General features: G+C 43.8%; 1 protein-coding gene across 2 annotated transcripts in view; it reads right to left on the bottom strand.

Moving 5' to 3' along the window:
• Positions 1-18105, bottom strand: part of stard9 (StAR-related lipid transfer (START) domain containing 9) — a 374404-nt gene that overhangs the window by 25393 nt on the left and 330906 nt on the right. For both annotated transcript variants that reach the window (XM_078562913.1, XM_078562914.1), the window contains exons 26-28: positions 17242-17425; positions 16530-16664; positions 923-1034 (exon numbers count right to left, since the gene is read on the bottom strand). In XM_078562913.1, coding sequence (XP_078419039.1) covers positions 923-1034; positions 16530-16664; positions 17242-17425 — 431 coding nt within the window. The remainder of the gene's footprint in view (positions 1-922; positions 1035-16529; positions 16665-17241; positions 17426-18105) is intronic.

The raw sequence follows: 18105 nt of genomic DNA, 5'->3' as shown, positions 1-18105 counted from the left end.
GGGGACATCAGGGAAATTTTATTTTTCTATATTTCATATAGTAAATTGAACTGGGGCCGCAGTAGCCAGATTCAACCAGTTAGCTAATTAACTACTCGGTTCCTACAGCTTAGAGTGAGTTTACCCTGTCTAAACTGCAAGAAAGAACTTAGCCTGCTTACACAGTACTTTCCAGTTACTGCTAATTACAGACTAGATTAGATTTTAAGAGCAAAATTAACACCCCTCTCACCAAACTCCAAGTCTTCACACAGTTAGCCAGCTGCACTCTGTTTACAGAGAAGGATATTATTTTCCAGAGAAGGAGTGGATACGGAGAAGGATATTCATTTGTTGGAGTGGATACAAAGAATGATATTCAGTTACTTTGAGGGGGTGCAGAGACGGGTATTCAGTTATTTAAGGGGGCACAGTGAAGGATATTTAGCTATCAAAGTGGGAACAGAGAGAGATATTTTGTTATTTGTAGTGGGTAGAGAGAAGGATATTCAGTAATGGAGGTTTTTGAGTTATTAACTTGCTTTGTTGGTGTATTTTACACATGTTTCTTCAAGATCATGCAAATTGTTCTTTTCAACAGAAATACATCAGTTTGAACTAGTCAGTTACTCTGCTAGATTTGGTTAAAAGAGCTTAGGGCCTAGGCAACTGAAGGCACAAGTGCTTATGGTGAAACAATGATAATCAGGGATGTGCAAGAGGCCAGAATTTGAGGAGCGTAAATATCTTGGAGGGTTTTAGGGTTGGAGGGGATAGGAAGGCCATGGAGGAATTTAAAACAGGCTGAGAATTTTAAAATTCAGGTGCTGCTCGATTAGGAGCCGATGTAGGTCAGCAGACATAGGGATGATGGATGAATGGGAGTTGGTGCAAGTTAGGATACAAGCAGATGAATTTGTGGAGGATGTTCATCGTTACTCACCATGGAAACTTTGAACGATTCCCGTTGCCGAATGTTCTTTTACATTAACCTGCAAACTTCGATATGCTGTGCGCCCTCTACTGGGCATCATGGGATCAGTGCTACTTTTGTTCTAGTATTAAAAAGACAGTGAAATAATAAAGAGCTGAAATAACTTGCTTTATAAATCAGTTTATATGGTGTAAACAAAGTAGCAGAAATCTGAACCCAAAATGTCTGCGCAGCAATAAAGCTTCATTCATTACTCTTGTGCTTGTGGAATTCCTACGGGCTTTTTTTTCGTGCATTCATGGGCAGAGGATGAAACATCTAGCCCATTATTTGTTTTACACAGATGCTTAAAACACCGAGTTAACCAACCGATAAGGCAGGTGTCTCTTCACCATCTACAAGGCAAAAGTCAGCAGTAATACCTAAAGCTCAACACCATCCAGGACAAATGAGCCTGCTTAACTAGGAACCCATCCACCACCGTTAACCATTCACTCTCACCAGTGCACAGTGAGTACCATCTTCCAAACCCACAACCGCTACTACTAAGAAGAACAAGGGCAGCAAATGGATAGGAACACTACCATCTGCAAATTCCCTTCAAATCATGCACCATTGCTATTCACAATATCTCCTTATGACATTTGAGCGGTACCACTCTCTGATGAACAGCCATCCATTCATCATCCGCAGGTCCGTGAGGGGGTCTCCACTTCCTCATCAAAACTCCGTTTTTAATGTAATAGCATTCTGGAACTCCTTCTGCCTCAGCTTCAGTGTGAGCTGACTCTGCTGACTTGTTGAACTCTGGATCTGCTTACTGAGCCTCAATTAATGAAGGCATGCCAACACTTCTTTTGAATTATCCTCATCCTTAAAGAAAGTTTCAGCTACTGTAACATCTGCTTGTGGTATTACTTTGACCTCTGTTGATGGACCTCGTTTAGCCATTGCTCTGGTCACCACGCACGATGGAAAAATACCAGGAACTTGTTCTTGTATCTGCTCTGTATCTTTAGCCTCTCTGCGACTTTCCATAATTATGGGCGAAGCTATAACCTTCACTCCTACCAAATCATTCCCCAGGAGTAAATCAACTCCATCCACGAGTAATTTCTTAACCACTCCTACAACCACCAATCCAGATAACAAATCACACTCCAATTGTACTTAGTACAATGGAACTGGGATATACACTCCACTTACCCCTTTTACCAATGCTTTAGCTTTCATTCAACTCTCTGAAGGGAAAACTAGGTCCTTCTCCGGCAAAAGAGTTTGAGTAGCTTCTGTGTCCCTTAATATACTGATGGGTTTAGCTGCATCATTTAATGAAAAAGGAGTTATCTTTCCTTTAGACAAAACCCTTTATATCTCTCATCTACTTTATTCACTTCACCTGCATTCACAGCAATGTTTACCTCCAGACCCTTATTTGTAGTTAAAGCTACAATTTGATCTGTGGCATTTATTTTTTGAGTTCTCTTTTCGGACTCACTCTTATGAACTCCAATAAGTCCCATGGGCTTCCCTCGGAACTCCCAGCAATCTGAACAAATGTGTCCCACTTTATTACAATGGAAACAATTAGGCCTTCGAATTTCACCTCCAACCTTCCTTCTTGATCTGGGGAGAAGATCTTAAGGTATTCCTTAACAGCTATCCATTCTTCACCTTGACTACTTGCCTTCCTTCCACTCTCCCACTTTCTATCATTTTCAAATTTATTGGGGTGATGGAAAAAGGTTTAGTTTTATGGATCAGCTCATAATCGTCAGCCATTACTGCTGCCTGTTTAGCAGTTGCAACATGGGTTCTTATTGTAGAAGGTCGGGAGTTCTTAAATTCTTCCAAGAGAATGGTCTCTCTGAAAACTTCATAGGTAGTTTCAACTCCTAATGCTCAAATCCACCTATCAAAACTACTTTGCTTAATCCTTTCAAATTCAATGTAAGTTTGCCCAGACTGTTTCCTTAAATTTTGAAACTTTTGTCTGTATGCTTCAGGGACTAACTCATATGCACTCAAAATGGCCTTTTCCATCACATCATAATCCATAGGAACCTCCTCGGACAGTGAAGCATAAATTTCCTGTGCTCTACCTGTCAATTTGATTTGCATGGGCAATGTCCAGTTTTCCTTTGCCCAGTTAATCTATTTAGCGATCTTTTCAAATGAAATAAATAATAAGTCAACATCCCTTTCCTCGCATTTTGGAAGAGCTTGTACAAATTTAAACATCTCCCCACTGGGGTCTGATCTGGGAATAAGTCCTCACCTACTAGTGTTTCTTTAACTGCCAGCATTCTAAGCTGGAATTCTCTCTCTTTTTCTCTTTCCTCCTTTTCTAACTCCCTTTGAGATCAAGTTTTTGCATTTCCATTTCTCTTTCCTTTTCTGCTGCCTCTAGTTCCAATTTTTTTTAAATTTGCAATTGAATTTGAGCCCATTCCAATGAACCACCCCTTAGAGAACTCAGCCTCTCGGGTATTTCTTCCAATTTCGAATGCTGTGCCATCTTCTTCGATTATCTCTGCCTTCTTAGCTATGGCAGGCAATCCTTAATTTACTTGCCAATTTGATTAACCTGGCTTTTGGGAACCTCTGTAAAATTGTCAGGGACATCTCTTCCAGGGGAGGCAGTGGCATAGTGGTATTGTCACTGGACTGGTATTCCAGAGACCCAGGGTAATATTCTGGGAGCCTGGGTTCCAATCGCACCATGGCAGATGGTGAAATTTGAATTCAATAAAAAAAAATCTGAAATTAGATGACCATAAAACTATTTCCTGTTCTGCTGAAGGGTCATGAGGACTCGAAACGTCAACTCTTTTCTTCTCCGCCAATGCTGCCAGACCTGCTGAGTTTTTCCAGGTAATTCTGTTTTTGTATAAAACTATTTCCGATTGTTGTAAACACCCATCTGGTTCATTAATGTCCTTTAGGGAAGGAAATCTGCTGTCCTTACCTGGTCTGACCTACATGTGACTCCAGACCAGGTAAGGTTGACTCCCAAATGCCCTCTGAACAAGGGCAATTAGGGAAGGGCAATAAATGCTGGCCTCGCTAGTGACATCCATATCCCAGGAATGAATAAAAAAAAGCTTGCTTTAGCAGTTTCCAGTGCCATCTTATTTTTGGCAGTATAAACATTTTAGCTCTTATCACATACTAAATCTACACCCAAATCATCATTGTCTTTTGTTCCAAAATATCCTGGACCCGAACCCCCAAACTTTGTCACGACTTACTGGGTGCACTGTAATATCAAGCCCCACTGTTTCCCGAGCCACGATAAATGTGAAAAAGTTTGATCAAACCACCAGACTGCCCCAATTCTACCTAACTGTTTAATTTAGGTTAACAGGATACAAGCACTAGGTTTGTAAAACTTAATAAGTAAATAACTGTTTATTGAACAAACTGTCATTAAACAGTGGCAAAAGAAAGAAATATGAACTGCTAATTTCTAATGCTATTACTTGAACTCTACCCCTTTCTTAAATCCCTATACACACACATACAAGATGCATAAGACACACAAAAACATGGGTTTTAAGGGTGGGATAAAAGCACCAATTCTGGAGTACAGGATTTGATGGGTTGATTTTGATCGATGTCTTCCAAATTCCTTCCAGTTCTTGTTGATGACACGAGGTAGTATTCCAGCACTTTCAGTCTTTAGTTCACTGGTTGAGCACTTGCCTTTCAATGTCTCTAACAGTGACTTTCCCCTCTGCCTCCTGACAGGGGTTTTCAGAGAGAGCAGGTTATAGAGATACGAGGAGAAAAAGCCAGCTAGCTTATTGTGGAATTACTGGAGTCTTCCACACACAAGAGATAGAGGTTTTAGGTCTTGTTCCTTTCAGGCTAGGAGCTATTCAGTTGCATGCTGTTCACACAAACCCTGGTCACCAGCCAATTAAAATGCTGTTGTCAGGCACTCCCTTGGTCCAGGACTCCTTTCTGGCACCATCCTGTCTTTCATGGCACACTCTGTTCCAGGACTGCAACATTGTACATATCTCTCATCCTGTCCCAGTGGATATGTCTTTCAACCTGCAGCCATTGTAATTCTAATTCACAATCCAACAGAAAATAAAAAGATATGTCCTTTATGACTGTCTAACAGAAATAAAAAGATACATTCCTTCCTTTGACTCAAGAAAGCCTGGTTAAATTAGATCCTTCTAAACCTTAAATGCTTTTAGACTGTGAAAAGGTATCCACGAGGGAAGGGATCCTTTTTAAACTAACCTTGTTGTGACATACCAAGGGGGTTGATAAAGAAGGGGAGCCAGCTCATCCTTCCTCACCCGGGTACATAACAAAATTGGGGTCCCAATCGGGAAATTAACAATTTGGGGTATTTCGTCCGAGATCATAAATTGGGGGGGGCCTCACCCCCCAATTGATCATAGTAAATTGAAGGCTCGGTGCCCAGATAGTTCCCGCAAATGAAATGAAAGAATTAGCTGAGGAAAGTGAATTGTTCCTTTGAAGCCAATTTTAAGAACTGCAAAAAGGATTTCATGAGTCTCTGCTATTAAAGTGTAGAAATATCCAGATTTGATGCCAGTGCTTTTTGAGGAGAATTAGGGAAGTTACTTTTGAGGATTTAAAAGTTCTGTCCCTCAAACAGTTAAAAGAGCTAGCGAGGCACTTAGGCTCAGAATTTCACCTGAAAGCCAGAAAAACTTAAGTTTTAAAAGGGGTGGCCAACAAGGGGTGGCCTACAGGTGGAAATTGAGGAGGATGAAATGGATAGAGTGGCAATAGAGAGATTAAAATTGGAACAGCTGAAATTAGAGTTTCAGGAAGGAGAAAAGGAAAAAGAAAGCGAAACAGGAAAGACAGGAAAGGGCACGGAGGGAAAAGAGAGAATTTCAGGACAGAGAGAGGGAAAGTGAGTTAAACTAAAATAACTTGAGCTGATGGGCAGGAATCCTACTGTGTCCCTTGAAGACACCACTAGCTCAGACTTAAGGGCTGAGGCAAAGCAGTTTGGTCATTTAATCCCTAAGTTTGATGAAGCAGAGGTGGAAGCCTTCTTTATCTCTTTTGAGTGGTTAGTACAGTGGTTAAAGTGGCCAGTTCAACATTGGTCCCTATTACTAGAGTAAGTTTTCCAGGAAAAGCTCTCGAGGTTTACTCTCTCTTGCCTGAGGAAAGTGCCATTGATTATGAGGCAGCAAAAAGGGCTATTTTAAGTGCGTACCAGTTAGTGCCGGAGGTGTACCACCAGAAATTCCGTACCCTTAGGAAACGGCCTGATCAGATGTACCTGGAACTTGAAAGGCTTAAGCAACTTGCTTTTGACCAGTGGGTGCATGCACTTAAAACAGAAGCCACTTATGAAAACCTCTGTGAAATAATTCTCCTTGAGTTTAAAAGCTCCATACCCTTCCCAATAAGAATACACCTAGGGGAACAGAGGGTAAGAAGAGCCAGGCAGGCAGCCACACTGGCAGATGATTATGTGCTGATCCACAAACCCTTGTCCCAGAAGAGACCCTCCCCTAGTCACCTCCAACCAACTGGGAGGATAGAGGTGGAGAGAGTGATAGGAAACTGAGCACCCATTGGAGAGAAGGAAATGCTGGAAGTCATCCTCAGGACAGAAAGAGTGGTGCTGAAACTAAAAGTAAGGCCAAGAAGCTTGTGTGTTTTAACTGCTGAAAGGTTGGGCACCTCCGGGCCAAATGCTGGAGGTTACGGGATTCACCAGGGCACATGCACCCTATGCAGAGAATGGGAGTCAGAGAGCATAGCAGACCAGGCTATGGCTCTGATTGTGACTGCGAATCCCTGTAGATGCACTTCTGAGTGCACGGATGAGGTTAAACAAATCTTTGAGAGTTACAAGGATTTTGTATCTGAAGCAAGGATGGCCACATTTCTCCACGGTGAGGCAAGTAAGCCTGAAATGATACTGAGGGATACAGAGGCCAGCCAAACTCAACTGCTGGCAAAAGGCATGACCTTCCCACCAGAGTGTGCAGTAAATGCCAAGGTGTTGGTAAAGGGGGAAGGAGGGTACATGAACATCCCCTTATACTGGGTGCATCTGGAGTGAGACCTTGTGTCAGGACCAGTGATCGTGGGAGTCAACCCAATTTGCCTATGGACGGGTCATCCTGCTCCTCGGCAATGACCTGCCAAGATCAAAGGTAATAGCATCCCCAGTGGTCTCAGAGAAGCCCACTGAGGTCAGGAAGATAGAACAGCTGCAGGAGAAAGTGTCTGGCATTTTCCCTGACTGTGTGGTAACACAGTCTATGGCCAGATAAGCTCCATAAATGGAGGCTGAAGTGACACTACAGGCAGAAGACCCTACGGTCTGGTTATCGAAAATCTCTTTCGGGAGTCAATAAATAAATAAATTTTCCTTGGTAGCGGCCCAGCAAGCTGACCCAATGTTATAAACATTAGCTCAGACTGCACACACTGAAGCTGAGGCAGAAGCAGTCCCTGAATGTTACTACATTAAAAATGAGGTGCTAATGAGGAAATGGAGACCTCCTCACAGACCTGCAAACGAGGAGTGAACAGTGATCCTCCAGGTAATGGTGCCACCAAAGTACCATAGAGAAATATTATGACTAGCTCACAAAATTCCAATGGCTGGGCATGTTGGTATGCATAAAACACAAGCCCGCATCAACCAACACTTTTACTGGCCACACCTCCACGGGAATGTAGTAAAGTTTTGCAGAACCTGCCACGCCTGCCAGGTTGTGAGAAGACCCCAGCCTGCATTAAAACCTGCACCTATGATTCCTGTGCTGGATTTTGGGGAACTATTCAGCAAGGTGTTCGTGGACTGTGTGGGGCCCCTGCCCAAAACAAAAGGGGACTACCAGTATAACTTTATCATCATGAACATGGCTACCTGCTTCCCAGAGGCGGTTCCCTTGAGAACCATATCTGCCAAAATAGTGGTGAGGGAATTGACCCAATTCTTCACCAGGTATGGTCAGCCCACCGAGATCCAGTCAGATCAGGGCTTAAATTTCATGTCCAAAATATTCCAGGTAGTCATGGATAACCTCGGCGTGACCCAGCTGACATCTTCAGCATATCACCCGCAGTCACAGGGGGCGCTAGAACTGTACCACCAGACCATAAAAACAATGATCAGGATATACTGCCAAGAGTATCCCCATGACTGGGATATAGGTTTTCTGTTCCCCACCAGGGACTCACCCAAGCTTTACTTCATTTGAATTAATTTATGGACACCAAGTGCGAGGGCCTCTGAACCTAATCAATGAGAGGTTGTTAGAATAGAAGGAGGAAGTCTCCATGTTAGACTACGTAACTGTGTTCCGGGAGAGACTCATGAGAGCCTGTGATGTGGCCTAAGAACACTTGAAAATCTCCTAGACAGCTATGAAAAACATGCCAGAGCCTGAGCCTTTCAGCCAGGAGACTCTATGTTAGTGCTCCTACTAGCAGGTTGCTACAGGTGAACCCTTAAAAGCCCGGTTCAGTGGCCCATACAGAGTAGCAAAGAAGCTCAAAATAAGCTATCTAACTGGGACCCCAGATCGGAGGGGTGGGGGAAGCTTCATTGCAGGTACAGAGCGAACTAATCAATGCTCCTCTATACTTTCAGGAGAAGACATCTCATAACAATATTGAGAGGTCACGGATGGCAGGGGACCCCCACACCTCCTAATCCTCATGCGCTATGAGCAGGAAGCATTGGAGGCTGTGTCATGTCAATATGATAAAGCAATATCACAGCTGAGAAGGGGACAAGCAGCTAATGGTCTGTCCTATTGCCATCAACCTAGAAGATGAAGGTAGCAATGGGGAGGAATTGGAGGGAGGCACAGGTGAGGCCCACATTGAACCCCCTACTACCTGGCTGACCAACACAGGTACTAGCGAACTTAGACTCCTTATTCACCCACTTAAGTGCAGAACAGCGAGCAGACTGGACGAGGCTGCTCACTGCATTTAAAGGCTTATGCAGAGCCAGGCTGCACCTCACTAGCTCTACATGATGTGGATGTGGGAGAGGCCCCTGCCAGAAGGCAAGATCCCTATCGTCTAGGCCCAGAAAAGCTGGCCCAGGTCCAGGTTAACTACATGCTGGAGCACTAACTAATTAGAGCCTAGCAGCAGTAGCTGGAGCTCCCCAGTTGTGCTCCTGCCCAAGCCGGACAGCTCCACAAGGTTCTGCATTGACTACCAAAACGTTAATGCAGTGACCAGGGCCGACTTCTACCCGATACTCCAACTGGAAGACTTCATAGATAGGGTGGGTAAAGCAACCTACGTTACAAAGATAGATTTACTCAAGGGATACTGGGAGGTTCCCTTGACTGCCCGCGTGAAGGAAATCTCCGCTTTCTTAACTCCTGATGGGTTAGATCAGTGTCGAATTTCTTGGATTCCGAAATGCCACAGCCACCTTTCAAAGGCTGATGGATTTAGTGGCGGGCTTATCTAATTGCATAGTGTACCTAGACAATCTCCTGGGGCAGAATTTTGCCCTTGGCAGGCAGGCTCAGTGGGGGCACTCAGGAAGCTGACTGCTGCCCGCGATCGGGAATAGACCACGATTTCACACTGATGGGCCAATTAAGGCTCGCCCCGCTTGAAAGGCAACTGGGGAAGCTCCGAGAAGGGCAGGCAGGGGCAGGAGCATGATGTCCGCTGGGTCCAACGGCGGCCCGGTGGTCGATTCAAAAGCAGCCCAGGCAGCCACGGAAGGACACTGAACTCTCGATGGGTTCCAGTGCCGTTGGTGGGAGGGCAGGTCGGCAGGGCAGTCAGCCCCATGTTTCTTCAATGGCTGCCTTGCAGCCCTCCCAGAGGAGTTGGCAGCCAGGAGGGAAACCCTTGTCCCCAGAGACGGGAGGAGGCCCCCATACCACACCAGAAAGGCCTGGGAGGAGGTGGCATCCAGGCTGAGCAGCCACGACATGATGAAGCGCTCATGAGTGCAGCACTGGAAGCGCTTTAACAATCTCCTGCGATCGGGAAGGGTGAGTACTATGTTGGCATGGGTCAGTGTATGGAACAGTTGAGGGTTGGCCACCCCCACCGTGGACCTCAGGGTGTTAGAGTGCGAGTGACAACTGTCAGTGATGCCGGAGCTAGCCAAGGGGGTGAGCCCTGGCTGCTCAGACTGATTGCCTTGCAACTCCAGGGCCACGAATTGGCTGAGCCCTGCCAGGTGTTCCTCAGCTGGGGTTGGCCAGGCTGCAATGGTGATGCAGGTACAGAGCGAACTAATCAATGCTCCTCTATCCTTCCAGAAGAAGACATCTCTTAACAATATTGAGAGGTCGCGGCCTGACGGGGGACCCCCCACACCTCCTAATCCTCACGCACTATGAGCAGGAAGCACTGGAGCTCGAGAGGTGACATGCACCTCGGTCAAATGGCTGCAGTGAGGTTGGGGTGCCAGACTAAGGTAAGAGTGCAGTGCACAGAGGTGAGAATGTTGGTTATTGCAACCATTCTAGTGTAGTCTCTATATTGTTATGAGCCTCGAAACTGGAGTCCCCATTGATAATCAAAAGACGAGGGCACCACGATGCAGATATCTGTTGTCTCACCTGGATGCCTGGCATGCACAGTGACAGTGTCATGACTTAAACTAATTACATGTCCTTCTTGTCCCTTTTAGGCTCACCAGCAGGCGGTCACAATGGGGATCCTGACCCCAGAGGACCACCATACTCACATGTGTCACACCCTCTAGCAGGCACTGTCAAGCAGGCACCAGCGCAGATACCAGCACCTCGTTGGGCATAACATTGACGTCCAGTATCCACACAGTGGGAGTTGATCTCAGGCCCAATCCTCTGACAAACGGAGGCCACTGTTTCCCTTGAGAGATGGAGTCTCCTTCGGCATTGCACCTCGGACATATTGAGGTAGCTGCATTGCTGCCTGTAAACCCTGGCAGCAGGATAGTGCTGTCTTCTGTGGCCTCTTCTGCCTTGGACTGCCAGCTGGCCCTGCCCCCCTTGTGCCTGTGCCTCTCCTCCCACAGGTCCCTCCTCTGGAAGTTGCATTGGGACACATGGCCACCTCTCCCTTCTGCCCCTCTCTTCCTCCTCAGAGGAGGTGCCACCAGCGGAGACCACAATCCCCATTACCAGGGTTACGGAAAGCTGTCTGATACCTGGAAGGGCCCACATGGCCTGAATCCTCCAGAGGCCTGGAAGACAATGAGTCCTGAAACAAAGCCTAGAACTGCTCAGAATGCAGCTCTGAAGTGAGATGAAGTTGTCCAGTTCACAAAAGCAACCAGCAGCACGGGATCTCCAAAACTCTTCACTACTCACATTGACAATGCTGCTGGTCCTTCTTATCCCCCCCGTGGATGAGCTTTTGCAAATTGTGGCCTGGCCGCCTGCCCGTTTTGCCTGTGCAACAGCTAAAAATCTGCATGGGCTACGTAAACTCAGAGACAATTGGTGTGTCAAGGGCCTTAACTAGCCTCTTAATTAATGGCAGGCACGCCTCCATCTCCCTCACGCGCCCGCCTAGCGAAATATCGCGAGCGTGCACTTTGACGTCAGCACACTCAGCCGACGTCAATGTGTGTTATTTCACGCTCGAATGGATTGGGCATGCGCCCGCCCACCGAGCGAAAAATTCTGCCCCTAGTGTTCAGCGACACCTGGGAAACTCACTTAGAGCAAGTACTGCCAGCTGACCTAGTGGTCAATCTCGTAAAGAACGAGTTCGCTAAGGCTCAAGTGACCTATCTAGGACATGCAGTGGGTCAAGAACAAGTACTGCCCAGGACTGCAAAGGCACAAGCACAGTTCCCCACTCCCACAACGAAACGGGAAATCATGACATTCTTGGGAATGTTTGGTTTCTATCACAAATATATCCCAAAGTTCAGCACAGAAACCGCCCTGCTAACAGATCTACTACAGGAAAAAAGCAAAGGTAGTGTTGGGCGGAGAAATGCCAGACAGCTTTCAAAAGGCTGTAAGCTATTTTAATAGGTGAACCTATGCTTTCAGCTCTGAACTTTGGCCAAGAATTTAAAGTAGTCATTGATGCAAGTTCTATTGGGGTCAGGGCTGTCCTCCTCCAGCAAGACGAATCAGGAATAGAGAGGCCAATCGGGTACTTCTCCAAAACACTAAACAAGCATCAGAAATGGTACTCCACAGTGGAGTTTATTACTGGCTCTCAAACACTTTGAGATAAATGTCTGAAATGAATACAGAGAGACCCCAATCTGTACTGATCACAACCCATTAACCTTTGTGGAAAAGTTTATGACACAGAATGCCGGGTTATTCCACTGGTGTTTGTTTCTCCAACCGTAGCACCTAAAAATCACCCACATTGCCAGGAAATCAAATGTGATTGCATATGCCCTGTCCAGAGCTTAAACAGACCCGGTTAGAACTGAAGAGATAATATCGACCAAGGCTAGGAGAATGAAGGTGTGTGTCAGCGTGTTTGTTGTTTTTTTTTCTCCCTTTGTAATGAAATGGGAATAAATCTCATTTCATTCATCATGTGGGGAAGTGTCATGACAACGGAGCAACGAATTACTTATGGGCATATTGAACTTTTTAAGATGTGTGTTTTTTTAAAAAAGTCCTACAAGCAAGAGCTGGCTGAGAATGTAAAGTAACCGTTTGCTGTAAAATTCCTATATGGATTATACTTGACAGACTAGTCCAGAGGGACCATGGAACGTCGCAACTAAAAGATGTCATGGCCTACTTCAGACAGAGACACTTTAAAGGAAAAGATGCAATTCTGATCTTTAATCTCCTATGGTTGCGGAAGCAATGGAGACTGCTTACCACATCTCAGCTGAAGCCATCTCGAGTGATATCTCAGAATGTGGAAATGGTCTGAGTTGAAAGAAAGCAGATTCCGGGCAAAAGACTTGTTTGTTTTCGGAAATGGGTTAAAAAGCCAGCTTCCAACCTGATTTGTGTGTTCTAGTTCTGCTGTAAGTATCACAACAGAAGAACATCAACTTGCAGGTAAAAGTCTCTCACTCTCTCTCTCTGTGGCTGGAGACAATTCAGCAAAGCCACAGTTAAAAAGGAAACAGGACAGCTCCTTCAGCTAACCTGCAGAACTTCGTGTCTCCAAACCAACTGTTCAACTGCCAATGTCAGTTGTACCAGAATCACCCAACTTAACAGCCACAACGTTTCACCATCTATTCTCCGCAGACTGATTTGCATATTTTTAAAAACTTTTATTTTTGAACTCAACTTCTCATTTCTGATGTGTGCATGTGTGTTGTGTTTTTATTATTTTTTCTCAGGTTTTTAGCAACTAATAAACTTACTCTTTCTTTGACTCAAGAAAGCCTGATTAAATTGGCTCCTTCTAAAACATAAATACATTTGGACTAAGAAAAGGTATCCATGAAGGAAGGGATCCCTTTTAAATTAACCTTGTTATGACCAACCAAGGGGGTCGAATAAAGCAGGGAAGCCAGCTCATTCCTCCTCACCCAGGAGCAGAATAAAATTGGGGGGCCTGTTCAGGAAGTTAATTTGAGGAACCTCGCCTGGGGACCATATGTAACAGAGCAATCATGAGGGTCTATTTTGTAGGATCTCTCTCTTTATTTAAATTGAGTCTGGTTGCATCTTTATACTGCTAAGAAACTCAAATACTTACCTTTAGTTCGTAGGTCAGGAGCTCCGGTTCCCAACGATCCTCAGGCCTCCTATGCATGCGCTGCTGGGAAATGGCCACACGCGTGCAGTTTTTTTTTTTGCATTCTTCAGGCTGGGAACCAGCCCTGTGCGCCTGTGCCAAAGGAAAAGAAACAGAACACCGCAAAAAGGCAGGTCAGATGACCTGGAAGGGAATGCGATTGTAAGAGTGTGTCCCAGGGAGCAGGGCAAAATGGGTGGGGGGGGGGGAGAAAGAAAACAGGGAGTGGTCCCAAAAGTCAGTCCCAGGCAAGGGGTGAAGACAGGCAAGGTTCCCTTAAATGAAGTTAAAGAAAGGAGCAGAGTAATAGGCTCCGAATTCAAGAAAGAACTGCAGGGAGCAGACTTTAAGCAAAGTGTGCATGAGAGGAGCCCAGAAGATCCGAGAAAGCAACTGAAGTTTGGTGACTCCGTGCTGCGGGCCGTTGGGGCAAAGGTTTGGAACAGTGGTGTTCTGCTTGGCATGGCCGAAGATCTGAAATTGTGCATGGAAAGTGAAGCTTGAGCGTACTTAGAAATCTAGGGGAAAAGAATCTCAGAAAGCGAGACTGAAAGCCTGCAAGGTGGGTCATGGTTGAAGACGTCTGAGTGGGAGTGACTTTTGAAGAGAATTCTAAGGCGAGATCTTCAAATGTGGAGATTAGAAACCCTCGTGCGGAAGATGAAGTTTCAGTGCGATTGGTTGGCTCACAATGTGACAAACGTCTGGGTGGGTTGTTGAGAAATCCATGGAATCCGTTTTGGTTGCATCTGTCATCTATTGTGTATTGTGGTGTGTCAGACCATAGATTGCCTGCTAATTCACATGTACCTCATACTTACCCTGAATGTTAGAGTACAAGATGGATATTGTAAATTGTTTTATCATTCTGAATTTGTATAGTGGAATCTTGTGGCTTTATTCACTTAATCATCTGGGCTCTCAAACTTTATCTATTTTAAACAAAACGTTAGTGAACCCTAACCGCATCTCCCCCTCATGTCCCAGGATCTGGCCAAGGATTATAACAATAGACCATCTTGTATAAAGAGTAAAAAGTTGCCTTGTACACTAACTGATTACTGGAAATCAGATGTAAAAATGATCATGATCTAATGTATAGCTTTTTACGTTTTTGAGTAATTAAAAAATACATACAAATCTGATATTTCTAACCTCAGATGTATTATACACAGTAAATACTCTGTTCCAATACTGAGAGAATACTGCACCGTCAGAAGTGCTGCCTTTTGGATGAGACCTCGTCTACCCTCTCATAACATAGATGCACCATGATACTTTCTGGAATAACAACATCACTAAAAGAGTCATTATATTCCAGTCATTATTTAATTGCTGCTTGTTGTGCACCAATTCTGGAAAGGTCCCAGCGGATTGGAAAATCACAAATGTAACACCTTCATTCAAGAAAGGAAGGAGACAGAAAGCAGGAAACTATCGGCAAGTTAGCCCAATATCTGTCACTGGGAAATTGCTAGGTTCTATTATTTAGGAAATTGTGGCACTGTAATGAATGCTTTTTGGAAGTCCATGTACTTAACATCAACTGCATTGCTCTCATCAACTCTCTCTGTTACCTCTTCATGGATAAGGAATAAAGGATCACCTTAGCATGGATAAAGGATTGCTAGCTAACAGGAAGTAGAGAGTAGGGATAAATGGATCTTTTTTGGGTAAGCAAGCTGTAACAAGTGGAGTGCTACAGGGATCAGAGTTGGGGCCTTAACTATTTACAATCTATATCAATGACTTGGACGAAGGGGTCAAATGTATGATACCTAAATTTGCCAATGACACCAAGATAGGTAGGAGAGTAAGTTGTCAAGAGGTAGTAAAGAGTCTACAAAGGGATATAGGTAGGTTAAGTGAGTGGGTAAAAATTTGGCAGCTAAAGTATAATGTGGGAAAATGTGAAATTGTCCACTTTGGCAGGAAGAATAGAAAAGCAGTATATTATTTAAATGGAGAGAGATTGAATAACTCTATGGTACAGAAGGGCCTGGTACATGAATCACAAAATGTTAGCATGCAGGTACAGCAAGTAATTAAGAGGGCAAATGGATTGTTGGCATTTACTGCAAGGGGAATGGAATATAAAAGGGCCTTGGTGAGACCATGACTGGAGTACTGTGTACAGGTTTGGTCTCCTTATTTGCAAAAGGATATCATTGTGTTAGAAACAATTCAGAGAAGGTTCAGTTGGCTCATTGCTGGGATAAAGGACTTATTATAGAAGAAAGGTTGAACACGTTGGGCTATATCCATTGGAGTTTAGAAGAATGAGAAGTGATCTTATTGAAACATATAAGATCCTGAGGGGACTTGATAGGGTGGATAGCAGGTGAATATTTCCTCTAGTGGGAGAGATTAGAACTAGGGGACACAGTTTAAAAATGAGATGTGTCCCCTTTAAGACAGAGATGAGGGTCTCTCAGAGGGTTGTTAGTCTGTGGAATTCTCTTCCATTGAAAGCAGTGGAGGCTGGGTCATTGAATTTATTCAAGGCTGAGTTAGAAAGGTTTTTTTGGTAGACAAGGGAGTCAAGGGCTATGGGGGACAGGCAGAAAGGTGGAGTTGAAGCCCCAGTCAGATCAGCCATGGTCTTATCGAATGGCGATGAAGGCTCAAAGGGCCAAATGGCCTACTCCTGCACCTAAGCCCTATGTTCAAAACTAGTTGCCAGTTTCAACAGTGATTTCACTTCAAAAGCACTTCATTGACAGTAAAGCATTATGGGATGCTCTGAGGTTGTGAAAGGTGCTATGTAAATGCTGTTTAACAAAGAGTGATTGGGATAATTTGGTTCTTATATATCGAACCAAGCTGGGATATTAGGACCAAGAATAACTGACATTTTATCCATCATAAGAACTAAAAAAAAACTCAAATTCTCATCAGTCAGCCAATGCTCGTTTACCAGTGTGTGAATTCTGACCTTGGTTTGGGGGTTGGTGTCAGGTAAGGCTGTGTTGCTGCTGCTGTAGCCTGATGTGGGATTGGAAGACAGACTAAGATTTGACCCCGTGCACAGGCTGCTTCTGCTAGCTACATTCTTCACCCTTCCTTCCTCCTATTGAGGGAAAAATATAACAAACATTCAAAAATTAATACTGAGTAATAATCAGTGGAACCAAATCTTCACAAAATGTATAACTGCTCTAAAAAAGTTGAGGATTAATAAAAAAAATATTTTTGATCGATGTGAAGACATTTCCTAGAAAGTGCACGTATATGCACGCTTGCAGGCATATTATTCTTTTCACTTTTACATTAATAGTTAAGTAAATAGTTTAATAAGTAAATAATTGTGTCAAATGGAATATATTCTATTTTGTCATTTTCAGAGAGGTTACTTGCTTGTAATTATATTCCGTACTCCAATTCTGACTGTGGTGCTCATCTTTTCTTTTAACAAATGGTTAACAATGTTGCTAGTTAATTTCATTCAGTTACAGATTTAAATGCACATCATATACTTGCAGTGTCAGGTTTGTTTGAAAGTTTTCATCAATGGGATTGTTGTAAAAATCATTACAAGTTTAAACTAAACTCTTATTCATATAACAATACATTTAATGTCAAATGACTCATGGCTATTCAGTATGTACACAAATGTCCCATTAGATCTGATATCTCCTGAAGGTTACCTTCAATAATTGCGAGATCATCTGTTGTTGCAAACGGCATTTCTCCTTCTCAGCCCTTACACGTAGCTTATCTCTTGCCTTTGCTATTTCCACTTTCGCTTCCTCTCGAGCCTTCTGATAATCTCTAAGTAGATACTCAATTTCTGAAGTGGTTTCCTCTCTACCCTTGACAACTGCTTGAGTTCTAGAGGGTTACAACAAAGCATGTTACCACCAGACATTGTGTGTTTTATTTTCTTGGATTTAACTACTGCTTTGGCAAAGATCTTCAAGGCAGGAACAAACTAAGATCATGCATAGGCTATCACTGACATCCATTCACCGATGATGAAATGATTCCTTTACATAACCAAAAAGCACAAAACATTGTTCATAGTTCTTGAAATTTCATGATACAGTTCAACAACAATCAATTCTCTGAAGAATGCCATACATTTTACTCTAACCTTTCCTGACTAAATGTGCAAGGGAAAAATTATAAAAATGAGTTAGAAAACGTATGGAGTGGGGGATCAGGGCTCAGTATTGGGGCCAGCATTGTTTCTAATATACACTAGTAACTTGGACCCAGAAATGTAAATTGGTCAAATTTGGGAAAAGAAAGAAAAAAGGGAAAGATAAAAAAGGACATTTACATAGAATCATAGAAAAATACAGCATGAAAATGAGGCCATTTGGCCCATTGTGGCTGTGCCGGCTTTTTCAAAGAGCAATCAATTTGTCCCACTCCCCTGCTGTCCTCATATCAATGCATTTTTTTGTCTTTTGAGTATTTATCCTTTTGAAAGCTACTATTGAATCTGTTGCCACCGCCCTATCCAACATTGCATTCCAAATTCTAACCATTCTTTGTGTTAAAAGGTT

Source organism: Cetorhinus maximus, chromosome 18 (genome assembly GCF_964194155.1).
Source record: "Cetorhinus maximus chromosome 18, sCetMax3.hap1.1, whole genome shotgun sequence".
In the NCBI taxonomy this organism is placed as follows: Eukaryota; Metazoa; Chordata; class Chondrichthyes; order Lamniformes; family Cetorhinidae; genus Cetorhinus; species Cetorhinus maximus.
The sequence above is the reverse complement of the archived record's forward strand: the minus strand, read 5'-3'. Positions and strand labels throughout refer to the sequence as shown.